At 60.2% G+C, this 19,581-nt stretch overlaps 1 protein-coding gene across 7 annotated transcripts; it reads right to left on the bottom strand.

Annotated features, from left to right (window-relative positions):
* Window positions 1-6,285: 6,285 nt before the first annotated feature.
* On the bottom strand, window positions 6,286-19,253 carry UBTF (upstream binding transcription factor). Of its 7 annotated transcripts, none has more exons than XM_004597307.4 (21): window positions 18,841-19,253; window positions 15,852-15,976; window positions 14,409-14,584; window positions 13,875-13,958; window positions 13,617-13,772; window positions 11,799-11,863; window positions 11,413-11,533; window positions 10,937-11,047; window positions 10,460-10,593; window positions 10,212-10,353; window positions 10,012-10,053; window positions 9,797-9,910; window positions 9,540-9,695; window positions 9,060-9,215; window positions 8,850-8,960; window positions 8,481-8,569; window positions 8,191-8,380; window positions 7,525-7,572; window positions 7,363-7,434; window positions 7,129-7,272; window positions 6,286-7,041 (listed from the first exon to the last, which is right to left on the bottom strand). In XM_004597307.4, the coding sequence occupies exons 2-21, from the start codon at window positions 15,907-15,909 to the stop codon at window positions 6,916-6,918; spliced, it is 2,295 nt and encodes a 764-aa protein (XP_004597364.1). In that variant the 5' UTR covers window positions 15,910-15,976; window positions 18,841-19,253; the 3' UTR covers window positions 6,286-6,915. The 7 variants fall into 7 exon arrangements, with proteins under 7 accessions (XP_004597364.1, XP_004597366.1, XP_004597365.1 ...); XM_004597309.2 differs by lacking the exon at window positions 18,841-19,253 and adding an exon at window positions 18,397-18,627; XM_004597308.3 differs by lacking the exon at window positions 18,841-19,253 and adding an exon at window positions 17,127-17,352.
* Between the last annotated feature and the right edge of the window lie 328 nt (window positions 19,254-19,581).

Raw genomic sequence — 19,581 nt, 5'->3', positions numbered from 1 at the left:
CCTCGCCCTCCCTTCCTCTTCCTTCTTTCGCTTTCGCGCGCCCAGCGACTGCTCGCGCCTGCTAGAAGGGCCCGAGCGCGTGCATCTGCCCCGCGGCCGCAGCTCGGCAGCATTTGCTCCAGGGGGCGGGGACCGGGAGGGGAGGAGGGGCGCCACGCCGCCGTCCAAAGTACCGGCGGACGGAGCTGGGGGCGGGGAGATGGGCGGGGCCTCGCCGGGCCACCCGAGCCAATCGCCGCGTGGCCTCTGCCCAGGAGACCCAATAGGGTGCGAGTGGGTGGAGCAGCGTTCAAGGTGAGGTGCGCGGTGCGCTGGGGGCGGGGACGCTGTGCCGTCCCGGCCGGCTCGGGGGCGGAGGCAGCGGGTGGCGTCGAAAGAGAGCGCCGGCTGCCAGCCGAGCCTGGGACGCCTTCCGGCCCAGGCGCCCCCGCCCTTCCCTCGGGGCCCTCGGCCGCCCCCCATAACTCCTTCTGCTTCCCACCTTTACGACGAGGCGTGCAGTCACTTCTGTGAAGAGAATAGGCTTGAAGTGGGGGCTGCTCCGTCAGCCTGGCAGGGCGGAAAACGCATGGAACCCAAGGGGCTTGTCCGCGCCTCCCTGTCTCCGGTTTCGGGGCGGGTCTCAGCCCACTCCAGTTCTGCGCACCGAGAACCGCCCGGGATGAGGGTCCGCGGCTGAGGGCGGAAGCCGAGAGCTGCGCCCTTCTGAGCGGGGCGCCCTCCCCGCCCGCATCCCGATTTAGATCCCACACCTGCTCGCTTTTCCTGCTTCCGGAACTCACGCTGGACCCCCCACCTCTATATAGACAGCCTGCCTGGCCCTGACCGGACCCTCCCCCACAACCCAGCGCTACTGCTTGTGGGGGGTCCCCCTTCCCCCGGCAGCCGTCGCTTTGGGAAGGAAACACCTTTCTCTAGCCACATGCACGCTCGGACCTGCGTCTAGGTTACTCCATAGTTGATGTCCTGGAATGGAGGTGTGGTGGGATAAGATCAGAGGAGACTCTGAAACTCCATACTTTGTATGAGACAATCCCGTTAGGTGGTTGTAGGGATTAAGGAGGGCAAGTCCGTGTGGAGCTATTCCTTCTGTTAGGGCCAGGCACATCTTAACCAATACTCTAAGGTGTTGTGGGTGCTGGGATCTCAAGGTGAAATGAACAGGTTGTTCCTCTTCAGGAAGATGTCTTTCGAAGAGTACAGAGACCTGCAGGGAAGTCATTAGAGGAAAGTGTCACAGAAACCAAAGAGGTACCAGGAGATTTCAAAGACTCACGAGGAATAGAATCAAGAGGTGTTTGGGTGCAAAGTGCTTGAAACCCATGCATAGTTTTCTCTTAATATAACAGTTTCCATGGATTTTTTTTTTTTAAGATCTATGCCATGAGTACAAAGATGCCCAGGAGGACATATCAAATGACCTGTGAGAATTGGTCAGGAAAGGTTTCTTAGCGGGAGATGCACCGGGTCAGGGTAGACCGCGAAGGTGATAGGCTTTCCCTAGAGAAAGCTTCTGAGCCCAGGCTTGGGAGCTGCTGGAACGTGGGAACTGGGGGGAAGGGGTGCAGAACAGGTCATGCAGGGGACCAAGTGAGTGAGGAAAAACTTGGATGCCCTAACATGTCAGATGGTGAAGGTTTAAGGGGATCCTTACAGCACATGCGCATTTTTAGTAGATGGCGCTGGTGAGTGGAGTCAGTGATGTAACAGGTGTGCTGGATCGCTAGGGAGTCAGTTAGCTGCGTTGGGTGAAGGAGAGCGGGGCTTCAGGAGGACACAGAAAGGTAATGTTACATTTGGGATCTACTAGGATTTCCATGGGATCGGTTGGTGGAGAACCCGAAGGTGGCTGAACTGGCACCTGAAGCATGGATGTGAGCCAGGCCTTCAGAGCTTTCTCAGCACAGCCCTGACCTTCCTGGCTGCCATCCTGCGTTTCAGCAATCCTGATTCATTTCTTTCCCTAAGTGTAGCCTCCCCTACCTCCCCGCAGCAGCCTGCCCTCCCAGAAATCTGCCCACACCTGGGCCGCCTTCCTGTGCCTCCCTGTTCACCTGCATCCTGTCTCCTGCCCTGCCCCCTGCCCTGGTGAATCTTCATACCTTACTTCGGCACAGTTGTACACTGTACTGTCCATTCTGTGTCTGGTCTGGGCTGCCCGATGGCAGTGAGCTCTTGGGGGTGAATGCTCAGGGTCCACAGTGAGCACCAGTTAATAAACACTAATGCCTGAGCTGGGCCTGGCACTGGGCAAGGCAAAGAGACACACGAGTGTTGTCCTGGTGGAGCCTTCAGTGTAGCAAAGACACGAGCAAACACATGAGCGTGAGTGTGAAGCCATGCAGACTTCTATAGTGACATTTGGCACAGAGGGAGGGCCCGCCAGAGGAAGTGGAGCCCTGAATTAAAGAATATGCTGGGGAGAAAGAGCAGCCTGTGGGCAGACCCAGGAGGAGACTCAGCTGTGTTTGACACTCACAGGGCTGGTGTGGTAGCCCTGGGCCAAATGTGGCCATTCATTCAATAAATGTTTCTTGGGTGTCAAATATATGCAGGGCAGGTTTGGGTGCCCGTGACAGGAAGACCAAGTGAGTAGTGTCTTCTATTTGGGGACATAGACAAAACACAGGTAAATAAATACATGAGTGAGGAGAAGGCTGTCGAAAAAGGCCTAGGAGGTGAGATTCGAGCCAAGGCCTGGAGGATGAGCCAACTTGCTCTGTGTAGTTAGGGGAACAGCTAGTACGTGCAGAGTTCCTATGGCAGGCCTTGTGGAGGAGGTGAATTGGATCATTGTGGTTAGAGTAGGGTAAAAGAAGGATACAGGTCTTATTGGGCCAAGGTTAGACATGATACAGTAACGTATGTACTTGAAAAATGGGTAGAAGGACACAGCTGCCATCTGCTGGTTCACTCCTCAAATACCCACAATGGTTACACTGGGCCAGGGCCAGAGACAAGAGCTGGAGTTTCAATTTAGGTCCAGGGCCATCACTGCTGCCTCCCAGGCCCCGAATTAGTAGGAATTTGGAATCAGTAGAGCCAGGAATGAACCCAGGCAGGGGATGTGGGCCTCCTAACCAGCATTTGCACCTAGGCCAAACACCCACCCCAGTGTGTCTTAAGCATGGAAACAGGTGTGGTAAGGCAACAGGTGCAGGAAACCAGGCTTAGGAAAACTACTGAAGTTGAGCAGTAGTGGCAGCAGGTCATGGCCATGGAAGAATGTAGACCAAGTTGAAATTTAGCAAGTAGAAGGTCAAGCTAATGGATTAAATGTGGAAGTGAAAAGGTGGGGAGTGAAGGCTAACACCTGGGTTTCTAGGTTGAATGACCAAATGGTCCTTTTGAGCTGGAGGCATGAGTTGTTTGCAGAGCAGCCTAGAGGACACACCAGTACCTAGGCAGGCCTGTGTCGTGAACAGCAGGGTGCTAGTCTGCTTTCTACTGTTCTAACAGAAATGCATGATAAGCCACAGAAGTTTCTTTGGGAAGTCCACAGGCAAGGCAGCAACCAGCTTCTGGCAAGCGTCTGTACTGTAGGAAAACCTAGTGCCTACATAGCCAAGAGCAAGCGCGAGAAAGCCAAGCAAACATCCTTTTTTTTTTTTTTTTTTTAATCAGGAATCTACTACGGGCTAACAGCCACTCTCAGAATGACAAAATTAACTCATTCAGGAAAGGAGACCTCTCATGACCTAATGATTAGGGTCCCATCCCTTGGGACAGCTGTCTTGTAGAGCACTTAAACCACCCCCTCAGCTTGGGGAGACTACATCCCCTTCCAGCTGTTTCTGATCCCAGCCTCCTGTGTATGTGCACCCTGGGAGGCAGCAAGCCATGGCCGAGTTCTTGGATTCCTGAGAGTCATGAGGGAGACTCAGACTGAATTCCAGGCTCCTGGTTTCAGTGTTAAGGGCATCTGGGTAAGTGAACCAGTGGATGGAAGATCTCTCTCTGCCTTTCAAATAAAACAAAAATTAAAAAAAAAAAAGTGCTACTTCAAAGTCCCATCATGATGGTAGTTCCATTTCAGCATGTGTTTTGGAGAGGATATGCCAGCCACAGGCTGTGGTCTCTGTTGATCTCCATCTTTGGCCATGGCTGTATCTGGGTGAAAAATGGAAGGTCTGGGGGAGACAACACCCAGGAAGGAACGAGTAGAGGCGACATGCCCTAACACCTGGTAAGTCTTTGCAGGGTTCAAGGGGAGCGTGGTGGTGAGCCTTGGTGGAATGGTGAGTGGCTGGTGAGGTGGTGGGTGAGCCCAGAGGGGCCGTGAGTCTTTGATTGGGTGGACAAGGCACAGGGGAAGGTCTAGGGTTGCCCCTGGCCTGCAATCCTTCCCTGGGCCAGGAACCAGCCATGGCCCTTGTGAAAAAGGCAGTGGCCTGGAGTCAGTGAGTCTGTCATCTGGTCCCAAGCAGAGGTCTGGGTGGAGTTAGGAATGTCATCTGTGACCTTGGGGTGAAGCTGAGGGCTTAGGCAGGGGTTCCCACATTGCTCCCAGGAGGGTCTGTGTGACCAGGTCAACCTTGACCTTTAATCCTTAGTTAACCTCCAATGTCCCAAGGCAACGCATTTGTTCTCAGTCCAGGATGGTCTCACAACCCAACAGGAACAAGCTGAATTGACAAAGTGCAACAATAGCATGGAACAGTTTGGACCCAGGTCATCTAGAGCTGGCTCCAAGCATTTTCTATCTCAAACCTGTTAGATCACCTCTTCCCCTGTTCCCCAACCAGTGACCAGACAACAATCAAAAATCTGTTTTTATTGTACAAACTTCTGCAATTGGCCTTAAGCATAGGCAGATGCCTCTATATGCCCAACCACCTCCCATGATACAAAAGGTTGTGATTGTTGAGGAAACCGACAAAAGTCCTTAAGTGTTACGAAAAAACAAGCCAGGGGCAAAAGTGTTTCCACCCCAGCCGTACCATCCCAGCGCCAGGATGCGCTGGAGACCCCTCTTAAAGTGCCAACACCCTCACTCCCCAACATCCAAAGTAGAAAGAAAAAAACACCCCAAAGTTGCTTCCAAACACATTCCATTGCAACACAATAGTGCAGGGGCATTTGAATCAAGAAATGAGGTTCATAACAGGAAGTCTCCTGGGGAAGAAACAGAACTTACAAAGTCCTGGACCTAATTCTGGGGTGGGGGGACAGAGAGGGGAGTAGAAGTAGGGAGTGCCCCTCTGGGGTTCCCAGTCCCCAAGCACCTTTGGGGGGACTCATATCCTGCCTACCGCTATAAGCAGAGTTGCCACTCCTGCCCTATCTTGGCTTTCACTTGGAGCGGTAAGGTGGACTGGTCCAAGGTCCTAGCTAATGAGTTGTTAACATGTTAAAAAACACACCAAACCCCAAATATGGTCAACATTAAATTAAAGCAATATGTGGCATGGCTTAAGAATCAAGGGATCAGGGCCTGGCACAGTAGCCTAGCAGCTAGTTTTTGCCTTGAACGCACACTAGGATCCCATGTGGGTGCTGGTTCGTGTCCTGGCTGCCCTGCTTCCCATTCAGCTCCGTGCTTGTAGCCTGGGAAAGCAGTCGAGGATGGCCCAAAGCCCTGGAGCCCTGTACCCTCATGGGAGATCTGGAGGAGGCTCCGGGCTCCTGGCTTTAGATCGGCATAGCACTGGTGGTTGCGGTCATTTGGGGAATAAGTCAGCAGATGGAAGATCTTCCTCTCTTTCTCCTCCTCTCTGTATATCTAACTTTCCAATTAAAAAAAAAAATCAAGGGATACTAAAAGGCTTGGGAAGGCTGAGGGACAGCTACAGGGAACAGCTTGTGGGCTCCCTGCCCCAGCTACAGGGTGGGGGAGAAACAGACCTGAGACAGCAGAGGAAACCAGGAGTACTCCCAACACATTTCTTCAAACCCAGTCCTCCCGACCTCCCAGGGGTGGCTACATGAGCTTTCCCTTCCTACCTTCCTGCTGGACCATGCAGACTGGCTGCATCACTGAGTGGCACAGGTCCCTTCCACACGGCCTTGGTGACCAGGCAAAGGGAGGATGTGGGCCTGTGGTTAACAGCCCCCTGGCCCCCCTATTATTCCTAGACTCACAAAGGCCAAGGTGGAATGCAGGAAAAATCCCTTCATACACACATCCATGTGCATGCACACACCTCCCACAACAGGTGCATCCAGGCTCTGAAAGCACACATATCCTCACATTCTTCTACACACCATGATCCTTTGAAGTCCCCCAAACCCACCCCCCCGGAACCTTCCCTCTCCCAGAAATGACAACAGAGGCGGCAGCCAGAATCGGTAGGAAACGTCTCATTGACAGCTCAGAGCTTAAAAAAAAAAATATATACACATATATAAAAAACACTTCCGCCCCTCCCCTGTGAGTGGGTCCCGGCCGCTCCTTCCTGCAGCAGGGCAGGGGAGGGGGCCGTCAGGGCAGTGCCAGTTTCCCCACAGGCACCTGCCCACCTCTCCCAACCTGTGCCCTGCCTCCAGTTCCAATGCAGGGGTGTGGGCGTTAAGTCCTCTGGGGAGGAAGGGGTTCTCCCCAAGCTTCCACCCCACCTTGGGTTGGGATGCAGGTGTAGAGGGCCTTACTGAACTCCTGGGACCCTCCCACCCTCCCCTCCCCTGTCCATTGTCCATGCCGGAACCGCAAGTGCAGAAGGGGTGGGCCGGGCCGGTCCAGTGCTGGCTCAGTCTGATGGTTGCTCCCTGGGGGACTGTGTCCCAGGGCTGATGGCTCTGAGGCTGCAGAGTCCTGGCCTGGGCCCCTGTGCCCCCCTACCCCCACTGTATACTGTTTAAAAAAAAAGAAAGAAAGAAAGAAAGTGGGGGAGGCCGGGGGTGGGAACAGGACATGGGGGGCAAACAAAGGCGGTCAGTTGGGGAGGGGCTCTAGGGCACGCTCCAGTGGGGAGGGTCTCAGTTGGAGTCTGAGTCCGAGGAGTCCCCTGATGATGAGGAGCTCGAGCTGCTGCCCTCCGACTCGTTGTCTTCGTCCTCTTCATCATCTTCCTCGTCGTCCTCGTCCTCATCTTCCTCCTCATTCTGTGGGGACCAAGGTCCTGTGGTCACTGGGAGGACCTGATCTGGCCTCCTCCCTGCTTCCCACCCCCCACGCCCTGCCGGCCCCACCTCGTCCCCATCCTCGCTCTCGTCCTCACTGCTGGACTCGGAGGAGTCCCCGCCATCCTCGGAGGAGTCCCCATTATCATCATCTTCCTCTTCTTCATCCTCGTCCTCATCATCCTCATCGTCTTCATCATCCTCCTCGGACTCCTGGGCAGGGCAGTGGAGAGGCAGTAGCCTTAGCCCCGCCCCGCCTGGCCAACCCAAAGCCCTTTTCCCTCAGAGGGGTAGGGGCCTTACCGACTTGGACTGCAATGTGGTCCGGCTGGACTTAGGGTTCGGGCCACGCAGCTTGGTCATGCTCTTCCGTTTCTGTGGGGTATGGGAGGGGTACCAAGGGAGCAGCCATGAGTTCCCCTTTACCCAAGCCAGTGCCCCCCACCCCATCCTGCCCACACTCACATTGGAGATGTACTCTTTATAGGCTGCACGGTCCTGTGGAGACAGGCTCTGTGGGGACAGAGCGAGAAGGGAGGATTGGAGCAGGACCCAGACAGAACTGGGGATGGGCTGGGTGTCTGCAGATCCCACCTTGTCTCAGTCCCCTGGCAGCTGCCCCCTACTCTGGGTCTTGGCAGAAAGCCAGCATTCCTGCTCGTGGTGATACCTCTGGCCCCCCTTGAAGCTACACTGTGTTGAGAGTGGTGGTGGCTGCTGTGTCCATCCTGTCACAGGCAGAGCCTTCTGTACCTGATGTCATCCATCCCACCCTGAGCCCTGGAGCCCTGGAGCCCCTCATGAGACACTGGGGCTGGCAACTTTCTGGAATGCCCAGTCCCCACAATCTCCCGAGAGCCCTGGCCAAAGAGCAGACATGGCTGAGGACACACACAGGTGCTGCTCCCCATGTTATGAATGTGACTGTTCAACCAGAGCACGTGGAGGAAGCTCAGAGGTTGGGAACCAAGCACAGGCAAGGAGTGGTCCACTGGGTCCCACTGCAGAAGGACAGAAGCGAGCCGGGCAAACCAACTCCCTTCTTGGGACTTGCTTCTCTGGCTTTAAACCGGCGGGAGAATTGCTACCCCCGCAGGACTGCAGGGGCGCCAGCTACTCCTTCCCTCTCACCTTGACCCAGAGGTCCAGGTGCACCTTGTATTGTTTCTGCTGCTCCTCAGCCAGCTTCTTGTAGTGCTCCTTCTGGCTCTGTGAGATGCGCTGCCAGCGGCTGCCGATCTCCACCATGCGCTCCTTCAGTGGCAGGTGGTTCAGCTCCCCATTGGAGAGCAGCTCCTGGGAGAATTTCTGATAGCCATTCCTGGGGGCGAAGCAGGTGCAGGGAGCGTCAGGACATGCCTCTTCCCTGCCAGGTGCCCCTCCCCGCTCCCTTGCAGCCAGCTGCAAACCCAGGCTCTCACATGGGTGGCTTCTTGGGCTCCCCCTGAAACTTCATCTTCTTGGAAGAATTGGCAGTGGCTGGAGGCGCCCTCATCTCGCTCAGCTCCCGCTGTGAGGACAACCAGGAGGGTCCCGCTCACCCCCCACCCCGTGCCAGGCTGAGGCAAAATTGGGCGGAGAGGAAACCTCCCAGCAACTCACAGCTGTGTCAGGTGCCCCCATCAGTCACCCCGGGGGGCAGGGTCCTGTCCCGATTAACTGAGAAGGAAGTTAAGGCTGGCATCAGCCAGGCTAGGGTGTTGGGGCTGGGGAGGTGCCCTGACTTGCGGAGGGGAAGGAAAGGAAAGGAAAGGCAGTGTTTGGGGAAGGAGGTGGTCCCAGCTTCTCACCTCATAGCGCTTTTGGTCTTCGGCAGCCTTCTTGATCCACATGAGTTTCTCTTTCTTCTCCATGTTGTTCCAGGTCATCTCCATGGCTTTCAAGGCTTTCACCCGGTCATTCTGTGGACAGTGAAGATGAGAGGCTGTGAGAGGGGCCGCCACGGGGGGCACCAGAGGCTGCGCGACCACCCCCTCCCTGTCCCCACTCGGCCTTGCCACCTTGAAGCGCGCCAAGTAGTCGCCGATGACGCTCTGTTGCCAGATCTCCTCGGCCCTCTTGGGCGACTCGGGCAGCTTGCCCCGCTCCTCGCGGTCAGCGCCTGGCTTCCGCTCCGACTGCGCCTTCAGCGCGGCCTCCCGGGCCTTGTACTTGGCCTGTGGGGCGCGGCACAGCAGCGTCAGGCAGCCAGCCCCCGGCAGAGGGCGCGCGCTCCCCGCCCAGCGGCGGCAGGCGGCTCCTCCCGCGGGGAGGGTGGGGCCAGCGGGCCGCGTGGGCGGGCGCAGCCCCCGCCCACGGGCCCGCTCCCCGGGGAGCCACAGCCCTCAGCTGACAGCTTCCCGCCTTCCGGAGCGGCCGTGCGCCGCGCTCGGCTCCCAGTCCCGCGCCATCTGAGCCCTGGCGCACGTGTGGGCCGCACGGGGCAAGGCAGCGGCGGTGCTGAGCGCTGCCCCTCCAGGGACACGGGTGACCAGCCTGACCTTCTTCTTCTCGGACAGGTCGTTCCACATGCGGGCCAGCAGGCGGGTCAGCTCGCTCTCCGAGAGCTCGGGCCGCTCCTCCTGCAGCTGCCGCCGCTTCTCCTCCGAGAAGATGAACATGGCTGACACGGGCCGTTTGGGTTTTTCCGAGCCACCCTGTGCCAAGTGCAGAGAGGGTCGGGGTCCACGGGGTGCCCAGTGAGGTGGGGGAAGCCCTGTGCTTGCCCACCCAGCCCTGCTGGGGGCCCTCTGCCCACCTTGCCCGCTTCCTGGGAGGGCTTCTTGGAGGCAGGGCTGGTGGCTGGCTTCTTGTTGATGTTTAACATTTTCTCCTCTCCCAAGACCCGCTGCTGCTCCTCCTCAGGCAAGCTCTGGCCAGCGGGGGGCGGGTAGGAACAGACCCATGGTGAGGGGGTCCGCCAGGCCCCAGTCCTCTGCCCACCCGCCGCCCCCCACAGCGGGCAACACTCACCTCCAGAAAACGGAGCAGTTCTACCTCGTAGTCTTTCTTTTTCTAGGAAGACGAGGAGAGTCAGAGGTCAGTTCTGGGCAGCCACACCAGGGACCCTCCAGTCCTCATGGCATGGCCAGGGCTCCCTCTGTAGCCTGGTAGTGCCGGTCCACATGGCAGAGCCCTGCACAGCCTGGAAACTGGCCGGGCCCCCAGCTCACCTGGTCGCATTTCTTGTGATAGGCATCCTTTTCCTTCTGCGACAGCAGCTTCCACTGCTGGCTGCACAGCACCATGCGCTCCGTGCTGGGCACATCCTTCATGCTGGCCATGAGCTCTGCGCAGTACAGCGAATAGCTGTTCCTGTGACGATGGGTGGGCAGAGGTACCCCATGAGTGGCCTCCTTCCCCTCCTGGCCCTGGCACAGCCTGACTCCTGCCCACCATGGGGGGAGGGGACAGCACTCACGGAGGTGGCTTGGTGGGTCGTCCGTCAAACTTGTCCTTGAGCTGGCGTTCGGCCTTGGTGAGGGTGGACTTGGTGATGCCCTCCTCGCTGATGTTCAGCTCGGGGTGCTTCTGGATGTAGTCCCGCATGATCTCCTGCAGAGCGAGGTGGGAGGACGGAGGGCAACGGAGGGCGTGGGGTTAGCCGGGGTGGGGTGGGGTGGGGGGAGAGCCGCTGGGAAGGGCAGGCAGGGAGCAAAGCTGGGGTGGCCGTAGTGTCTTGCTGCGTCGTGAGGCCTGGTGCCCTGCCCTGCCCTAGCCTGAGATCTCATGGGGGTGGAAAGGGGAAAGGTAGGGACAGAGGCAAGGGGCCGAGAAGGCCCCTCCCTCAATGGGAATGATGGGGAGCGACTGCCCCCCAAAGAGGGGTACGGTGGCCGCCGAGTGAGTGGGGGGCTCGTGAAGAGCCGGACGGGGAGGAGTGCAGCGGAAGCCTAACCTCGTACTCCTTCCGCTGCTCCAGGGCCTTATGAATCCATTTCAGCCTCTTTTTGTCCGAGAGCTGAGACCACTGCTTCCCCAGGGAGTCCTTCACCTCCTTCGTAGTGGCCTGCAAACCAAAAGCCGTCAGACACACGCAGGCAGCCAGGGTGGGGCATGGCGGGGTGGGGGAGAGGGGGCACAGAGGCCCCCGCCCCCTCGGGCCACAGGAGGTCACACCAGTGTCCCCCACAGGCCAGGAGGGGAAGGCGGAGAGGCGGGAGTATCCCGCCTGGGTGCAAGGGGGGCAGGCTCACACACGCACGCACGCACACGCTCGCACGCCAGCTGGCCCAGGCCCTGTCCATGCAGCCCACCCCTGGGGAGGGGCCTCCTCTCCTGCTCCCCTGCACCGTGCCCAGCCGACCCGGCGCGGCTCCCCCCCTTCCTTGCCACGTGTGCCCTCCGCCCCTGCTGCTCAGGCCGGACACTCACATCTGGCCGCACTTTGAGATACACTTTCTTCTCATGCGTGTACCACAGCTGCTGGGGAGTTTTGGGCTTCTCGGGGATGTCCGACTTCTTGGCACTCTGGATGAGGTCAGGGTGATCCTCCCTGGCCAGAGCAGGGGAACAAGGGTCAACAAGGGCATGGTGCCAGGGCAGATACAAGCTAGCTGCCCCACTACCCACCAGGCCTCCCAGCTGCAGCATAGCAGGACAGTGGCCACCTGCCTGTCTCTGCCCTGAGCATAACAGCAGGGTCTACCAGGGACCCTTCAGGCCATCAGGATGGCCAGCTTCAGGCTCTGGCTGACACCAGTCTTGCCCTGCCACATCTGGGGCACCCCGTGGGCCTCCTCTGGGCTCCACTGCCTTACCTGAATCGGGCCAGGTTCCGCTCAAACTCCTGTTTCTCCCTCTGGAAGTCCTGAATATATTTCATCTGGGGGAGGAGGGGAGGGGTCACCCAAAGACCCAAGGGCCTAGCTCACCCTGAGCTACAGAAGCTGCCCAGGACCTACCTCCTCCACCTCCCAGCCTGTGCCTTCCAGTCAGGTGCCAACAGCTCCTGCCAGGCCCACAAGGCTCTCCCACATTAGCAACCTGGTCCCTCCTCTTGAGGCGAGTCCCAGAGCTGGGACCTGGTGCTACCCAGCCCCATGGTGGACAGACACCACAGCACCTGCAGCGGACAGGTGCCTTGGCTCATGTCTGTGTGGCAGCAGCAAAGCCTGAGGACGACCATGTTGGGGACCATCCGATACCACCAATAGCGGCTTCCTGCAGTGGTAACCCCATCTCCAGCTGCCCTTTGCATATGGCATTTGCCCCAGCCCACTCCCTCTGCGTCTCCAGCTGCCTCCGTGTCCCATCTGATCTCATGCTCTCCTGGCTGGCTGCTGGCTGCGTTCCTTGAGTCCCCCATCCCAGTCTCCCTTCCCTTGTTACCTTCCTTCTCACAGGACTCTCCCTTCCTCCTCTACCTTTACTGTTTTGCCTTCCATGCATCATCTCTTTGTCCCAGCATCCAAGAGCAGCACCAGGAGGTTCCTGCTGATGGGGTCCAAGCTCTGCCTCTAACGGAAGAGGCCCCAGGAGCTGAAGTGGCTCCCTGTGCCTGGAGTTCCCACAAAATACCAACAGCAGTGCCCCTCTTTGGTCTAGCCCTCTGCTCAAACAGCCCTGATGGAGTAGGAAGGAATCACACCAGGGAAGGGAGAGGGCCGAGCTGAGGCCCCACGCCCAGACCCAGGTGTAGAAGCAGGAGAGCAGGCTCCAGACCGCATCCTAGGCCAGCCAAGTTTCCTCTGTTCTCCCTCCCCTGGTCCTTGGCTCAATTGTCTGGTGGCCTGTCCCTCTCCTACCCCGAGTGTCTGGGGGCTGTGCAGTCAACACCTCCACCAGCCAAGTAAGTACTGGCTCCCGCGAACGGTACTTCTGCTTGGCCAGGCAGATCTGGCTCTGCCCGGCCAGGCTGGTTCCTCTCTAGGGCCCAACACCAAGGGCATGTGAGTCTGCAGCCAAGGTATCCAAACTAAGAGAAATGGGAGCAGACTGCCTGTCACCTGCCAGATGTGCCTGCTTTCCCACTGCCCTGCACAGCACCATCTTGCTGGCAGCCCTGCCTCTTGCCCGACCCCAACTTACTAAGGTCCAAACGGCAGTGTGACCCTCCCCCGACAGTTCTGCTCCCTGCTCTGCTCTGGGCTGTGTCCAGCAAGCTCCGCCCAACATTCACACCATTTGGGGACCTGGGACAGCACCTCACCCAAGCAGGGCGCAGGGTGTAGTGTTCTTGGGTGAATGCAGACACAGGAGGAAGGAAGCCCAGGGCACACCTGGTGTCTGGGGTGCCCGGTCTGTGAACTGAGACCTCTCACCTGGCACGTGGCTGCCACCAAGCAATAACTGCTCTGCCCAGCCCCACCTTTAGGAGGACATTGCAATCACCTCATGAGCCCAGGAGGTGCAAGGCTGGGAGGGTAAGAAACCGCTGCACAGGCCTAATAGGGAGGACACAGGTCCAGGATCAGGGCGGGAGACACTGAGGCCATGGACTAACGAGGCCCTGCCTTGACCTGGATTCCATCCAAGATAGTGACCGGCTGTGCCTGCACCTCTTCTGTTGTCCCCACTCCCCCGCCCCTCATGACCCACTTCACACTGGTGACCCCGGCCTTTTCCCTCCGCCCCACCTTCTTCTTCTCGGGAAGCTCCTTGTATTTCTTGGACAGAATCTTGGTCAGGTCCAGGTTGCTCATCTCAGGATGGAGCTTTGCATACTTGGCCCGTTTTTCCATGAAAAAGCGGAAGTAAGGGGTCAGGGGCTTCTTTGGGAAGTCTGGGTGTTTCTGGAAGAGGGACAGACATGGGCACGCTGGAGGTTAGAGGCCACGGGCTCACTGTCCTCCCCTGCCCTTTGTTGCTCTCCATACCCCCTTCCAGTAACGCACCTTGAGTTTTTTGCCTTTGTAAGGGTTTTTCACATGCTCCTGAGCATCAAGGATCAATTCTGTCAACGTACGGAACTTCCTTACCTGCAAGGTGGAATATGAGTGGATGGAAAAGCTAGGAACATGATAAGGCCACATAGAAGTACACCCCTCCACCTCCTCAGGACTGAATGATTCAAGGATAGTGAGACCAGATCCCCAGGCTATGGACCTCAGCCCCTGAATGGGTAGTCTGGCCATCCACTGAGAGCAGTGGGGTGGGTGATGGATCTCAGTGGAACTGCCCATGCCAGCGCCACATTCCATCCAAGGCAACGAGAACCTTGGAACGGACAGCATTTGAAGGTGGCAGACCTGAGACTCCAGGCCAGTGGCGTCAAGGACGGGCAGGAGGCTAACAGGTAAACACAGGAACGCCAACCCCGGCCTCGTTCCTTTCTGATAGATTTCTCTCAATTCTTCCACCAGGATTGTCAAGGGAGGCCATGTGTGTATGCTGGGAGGAGGGGAGGATGCGGGGCGGGTGTCAGGTACCTCATTAGAAATCTCCACCCATTTGAGCTTGCACATGTCTCCCGAAAAGTCTTTGAATGCTACTTTTTCCCAGTCCATATGTGATTCGGTGGTTTTGAACTTGGAGCTGTCATTGGATGGAAGGTTGTTCTTCATGCATTCCAGCAAAGTCAACATGTCTTCTTGGGACCAGCGGTCTGATGAGGAGTGGGAGAGAAGCCATCACTCCTGGCTCACATCGCATCGTCCTCTGAACTTGCTCCCTGGGCCTTGAGTGCGCAACCCCTCCTCCCCAGAGCACCCCAACCCCTGGTTTCTCCCCAGGTGAAGGCAAAGTCCAGACAAAACTCATGGCTGCAAAGCTGTAGCCATGTTGGATGAGGGCAGTGACTCCAGACTGGATGGCATCACATCCAGCAAGCCAGGCTGGAACCTGAGTCTGGCTGACTTCTAAGCTACCATCATTCCAACAGCCACTCTCTACTGTGGGGAAAGAGGGCACCCGAAGCAGCTGTAGTTTGGGGTCCTGCAAGAAAGCAACTTCTCTCTCAATATGTTGCCAACAGGCTTGTATCCCTTATGGGTGCCAGTCTGGCTCCCTGCCAATGGCCTGGGAAAATAGCAGAGAATATTCCAAGGGTTTGGCTCCCTGCACCTGCAGTGGCAGACCTGGAAGAAGATCCTGGCTTCTGCCGCGACTGAATCAGTGGATGGACACTCTTAGTCTCTTTCAAATGAATCAACACATCTTAAAAAAAAGTGCTGCCAAGTTGACATTCTGGGTGAATACCCTAAATGTGCAAGGACTGAAGTGCGGTGTGGGCACCAAGGGTAACCGAGGTAGCATGGGGGGAGTGTGGTCCTTGAGGCAAGGGGACTGCACCTGCCACTCAAGGCTGACAGAAGAGAGCTCTGGCAGGTGAGCAACAAGGGACCGGCATGGAAGGTTCATGCAGGGCAGCTCTGAGGCAGAGTGTGCAATTCCACACACAGCCTCTCCAGGAGGCCACACACACACAAGGCTGGGGGAGCTCCAGACCAGTAATTCTCAACAACTGAAATGCAGCTGCAGCAAGCTCCACACCTCAGCTACCCTGGAAGGTGAGCTGGGACAACAGCCATCCACGGCCAGGAGTCAAACTGGCTCTTCGTTTTCACTTGCACCTGGTAACCTGGGCTGGGGTTTCAGCAGAGCAGATCACATGGACCCTAATCGTCCCTCCCCTTAGTGCCTGCCCCACAGCATGATCACAGGAAGGAGACTGTATCAAGCTACTGAGGACCCCACAAGCAAGAGGGGAGCCTTACAAGTACAATCTACAGGTGACAGGCAGCAGTACCCTGATCCCAGGAGGGAGGGAGGCTTCACCTGATAACATTCAGGGCACCTCCCCCAAGGCGGAAAACAGCCCACTGGAGCCTCTGCGATGGGCCGGGAACCCCGTGGGAAATGGGGTGGATTACCTTGGCCTTTGGGGGCGGCCATTTCCAGGTCTGTGGGGCAGTCGGCTTCTCCGTTCATCCTCCAGCTGTCCAACCACCTCCTTGATCGCGCTGGCCGGGCCACCCGGGGTCAAAGCCACCTCACCCTTTAGAAGAGACACCAGTCCCCAACTCAGACACACAGAGGAAGGCGTGGGACTTCCTTTCTTTGCCATCCCCTCCCAAAAGGGAGGGAGGGGCGCAAGTCCCACTCTCAGAGGGACCCCAAGAGACTTCTGAGTCCGCGGGTGTGGGAGTGCGCTGCTTCTCTGCCAACCTCTCTCCACCAGTCCCTGCAGCCCGGCTCCACGGCGCGCGCCCTCCGCTGCCCACGCGAGAGACTGCTCCCAGCTCCCGCGTGCAGGGAGCGCCCGCCCTCCGCTCTCCTCCCCCCCCACCCGGGCCAAAAAAAAAAAAAAAAAAAAAAATCTCTCTCCTCCTCCTCGGTGCGCCCGCCCCGGGGAGGCCCCAGGCTGGAGGGCGGGGGAGGAGGAAGGGCGGGTAAAGGGCGCGCGCGGCCACGGCAGCGGGCACGCGCCCCAGTCTCCTCCTTCCTCCTCCCCCCCCCCCGCCGGTTCCCCCCGCCTCCGCAACCCGGCGGGGACCCGGACGCAGCGCAGCCGCCGCCAGCCCCGGAGCGCAGCGGCCGCACCGCCCCCGGGGACCGGATCCGGATTCCCGCCGCTCCCCCTTCCCGAGGTCCCGACGCCGTCTCCGCCCGCCTGGGCGGGCGAGCAGCCGGAGAGAAGCGGCCTAGCCTGCCCCCCCGCCCCCGAGCCACCCACCCAGGCCAGACGCGCCGCCACCGCCTAGCCACCCCGACGCGCACGGAGGAGCCCGGCGCAGAGGCGCGACCGCGGCGGGAACCGCCGCCTCCTCCCCCGAGCCTGCGGCCCAGCCCCGCCGGCGCCCCCGCCCCGGCCTCCGGGGAGCCGAGCCAAGGAGAGGGCGGGAGGACGGCGGCCGGGAGGCGGGGGCGCAGCGCTCACCGGCCCCGCCGCCCCCTCCGGCGGCCGACAAGAACTGCGCCTGCCGGCCGGGAGAAGCGCGGGCTCCGAGGCCCGGGCCCGGCTCGGGCCTCGCTTCCTGCCCTCCCCTCCCCCGGCGTCCTCCCCAGTGCCCTGGTCGGCTTCGCGTCCAGACCCTGCTCGGAGGTCGCCGTGGCTCTGGCGCCGGGCGTCCTCCGCACCCCGCGGTTCTCTCTCTCCCTGCCGCCCGGCCCCGACCCCAGCGCGCGTCCTCAGCGGCCTCGGTTACCCGGCGCAGCGCGACCTCCGGGCTTCCCGCTCCGGCGGCTCCCTCCCCGGCTCTGAGCGGCGGCGCCCTCCCCCGCTCGACCGGGCACAGCCGCAGCTCCCTCCCGCGGCGGCAGCGGCTCCTCCTCCGGGCGCGGCGGCGGCGGCGCTGGGGCGGCGGCTGCTGCTGCTGCTGTGGCGGCGGCGGCTGTAGCTGCTGCCTGCTGCTCCTCGCGGCGAAAAGCACAAAGCACAGCTCCCTCCGCCTGCAGGCAGCCCGCCCGCCGCCCGCCCGCCGGCCCCGGCCTCAGCTCGCACACCCCCCGCCGCCGCAGCAGCCTCCGCCGCCGGAGCGGGGAGGAGGAGGGAGAAGGGAGGAGGAGGAGCGGGAAGGGGGGGCGGGAGAAGCGGGGCAGCGAGCGCGTCCTTCCCCGTAGAGCGCACACCGACCCCCGGGGAGCGAGCGCCAGCCCGCCCGCCTCGCCGGCTCCGCTCCCTCCCACAGCCTGCCCGGGCGGGCTCCGCGGGGGGCAGCTGGGAGGAGGGGCGGGAGCTGGGGGGACCCGGGCGGCCGAGGCGGAGGAAAGGAAGGAGGGGAGGGGGGTGCTGGTGCTGCTGCTGCTGCTGCTGGTGGTGGTGGTGGCGGCGGCTGTAGCTGCTGCTGCCGCCGCCGGGAAGGGGGGGGCCGGGGCAGGGAGACACGCAGCCGCCCGGATGGCGGCGGGGCTCGGAGCCGAGGCGGGCAGGCAGGCGCCGAGAGCGACCTCGCCAGACCCGCGGGGGAACTGGCAGGCTGGGCCGGCGCGGCAGCTGAGAGGGTGCCCGGAGGGCCCCCCCGGCGGCAGAGAAGGCTCGGGGATGTCCGTAGTCCGGCTTGGGAGCTCTTTTCCAAGTTCTCCCGGCCCAGATTCGGCCTTCTAACCCAGCCGTCTCCCGCCTTCTAGAGCGGCCGGTTCGCGCCCACCTTCCCCGGAGCGTGGCCACTAGCTCGGAGTGCACGCTCGCCGATCGCCGTGCCAAGCTCCGGAGCCTACCTCGCCGCCAAACGGCACACACGAAACTTGGGGGGTGGGAATTATTCTTGCCAGAGAGGGAAAAGGAATTCTCTTTGCTCCTTACACCTTGGAAACGGCGAGGAGCCGATGGGCTCCCGACTAGGAACCACAGTGGGAGCCGGTTTAATCCAGCCCGGCATGGCTCCCCAGGCCTGCCCGGGCGCATGGAGATCGGCGCCACCACTGCTCTCGTACTACCCCTCTCCCCCGAAATCCGTGGCGCCGAGGCTCACTTACCGAGCGTATGGTTGGTAGCGCGGGCCGGGGACACTTAGGGGCGCGGCGGGACGGAGAGCCGAGCTGCAGCTCCGCCGCAGCCGACGCCGGGGCAGCGAGTCGCCAGACAAAGCCCGAGATGGCGAAGCGGAGCGACGGCTAATGGCGAGCCCCACGCGCCGCGCTCCGCCCGCCCCGCTCCGCCCGCCCGCCTCGGCGCAGCGCAGCGCCGCTCCGAGCGCTCGCCCGTCAGAGCCGCCTCGGCGCCGCCGCCTCCCGGGCCACCCCGGCCTCGCCTGGCCCCTCCGCCTCCTCCGGGGTGGCTCAGCCTCACCCCTTCCCTCCCACCGCTCTCCGGGCTCCGCGAAAAAAATAATAAAAAAAAAAAAAAACCACAATTTTTTTCTTTGAAGGGCGGGCGTGTGGAGACTTTTGGGTCTTTTTTTGCCCCCAGCTCGCACTCACCTGCGGAGCCGCCGGGAGAGCTTGGGGGTGGGGGCGCGCGGGGTTGGAGCCGGCGAGCGCGGGTTGAAAGCCAGCCAAGCTCTGCAGCGCCCGACCCGGGCGTGTACGCCGCCGCCAGTCCCCGCAGAGAAATCGTCCTCCTACCCCCGCCTCCATCGCTCTGCGTTTCTCTTCCAATCAGCCGGTCGCGAGGCGGCTCCTCCATTCTCCGGCCAAGCCCGCTGCCTAGAGCGAGCTCCACTCCTCCATCTGTTCGCCCGGCTCCTCGCTCCCCTGCCGGGGCCGGCGAGGCGCCTTGGGGCGGAGGGGGATTTGCGAGGGAACCTGCCGGCTCCCAGAGCTCCAGCCCCGCCGCCGCCTGCCTCCTGCTCCTCCTGCGGCTTTCCAACTCTTCCCCTGTCGCCACTGGCGTGTGTCTGAGTGTGTTCGCTTTTTTTTTTTTATTGCTCTTTGCTTTTGCAACCCTGAAGCCAAAGCGGGGGAGGGGGACTAAAAAAGAGTTGGGGGGAGTGTTTAAAAAAAAAAAAAAAGCAGAGGCAGGAGGAAGCTGTTAGATGTGAAACACATCGGAAAACCGGGGCGGCAGCCCGCCTCGTCAAAGCCCAGCCCGGGCCTTCCGGGGTTTGGAACGTGTCTTCTTCCCAGCGCCTTCCCACCTTCGCCGGGCTGAGGATACCAGTAGTCCGAGCAAAAAAAGTTCTCCCCTTGGGTCGTCGGAAGGGGTGGGGTGGGAGGTGGGGA

The sequence above is a fragment of the Ochotona princeps genome, chromosome 17, assembly GCF_030435755.1.
Source record: "Ochotona princeps isolate mOchPri1 chromosome 17, mOchPri1.hap1, whole genome shotgun sequence".
NCBI classification, from domain to species: domain Eukaryota; kingdom Metazoa; phylum Chordata; class Mammalia; order Lagomorpha; family Ochotonidae; genus Ochotona; species Ochotona princeps.
Note: the sequence above shows the minus strand (reverse complement) of the source record. Positions and strands in the feature narration are given on the sequence as shown.

What these genes read in the sequence shown, in the direction of transcription:
- UBTF (XM_004597307.4), bottom strand. Translation starts at nt 15,909, where the DNA reads ATGAACGGAGAAGCCGACTGCCCCACAGACCTGGAAATGGCCGCCCCC. An exon ending in ATCTCAAAGTGCGGCCAGAT is followed by an intron (nt 11,048 to 11,412) that starts GTGAGTGTCCGG and finishes TTTGGTTTGCAG; the next exon opens with GCCACTACGAAGGAGGTGAA. An exon ending in CCACATTGCAGTCCAAGTCG is followed by an intron (nt 7,273 to 7,362) that starts GTAAGGCCCCTA and finishes TGCCCTGCCCAG; the next exon opens with GAGTCCGAGGAGGATGATGA.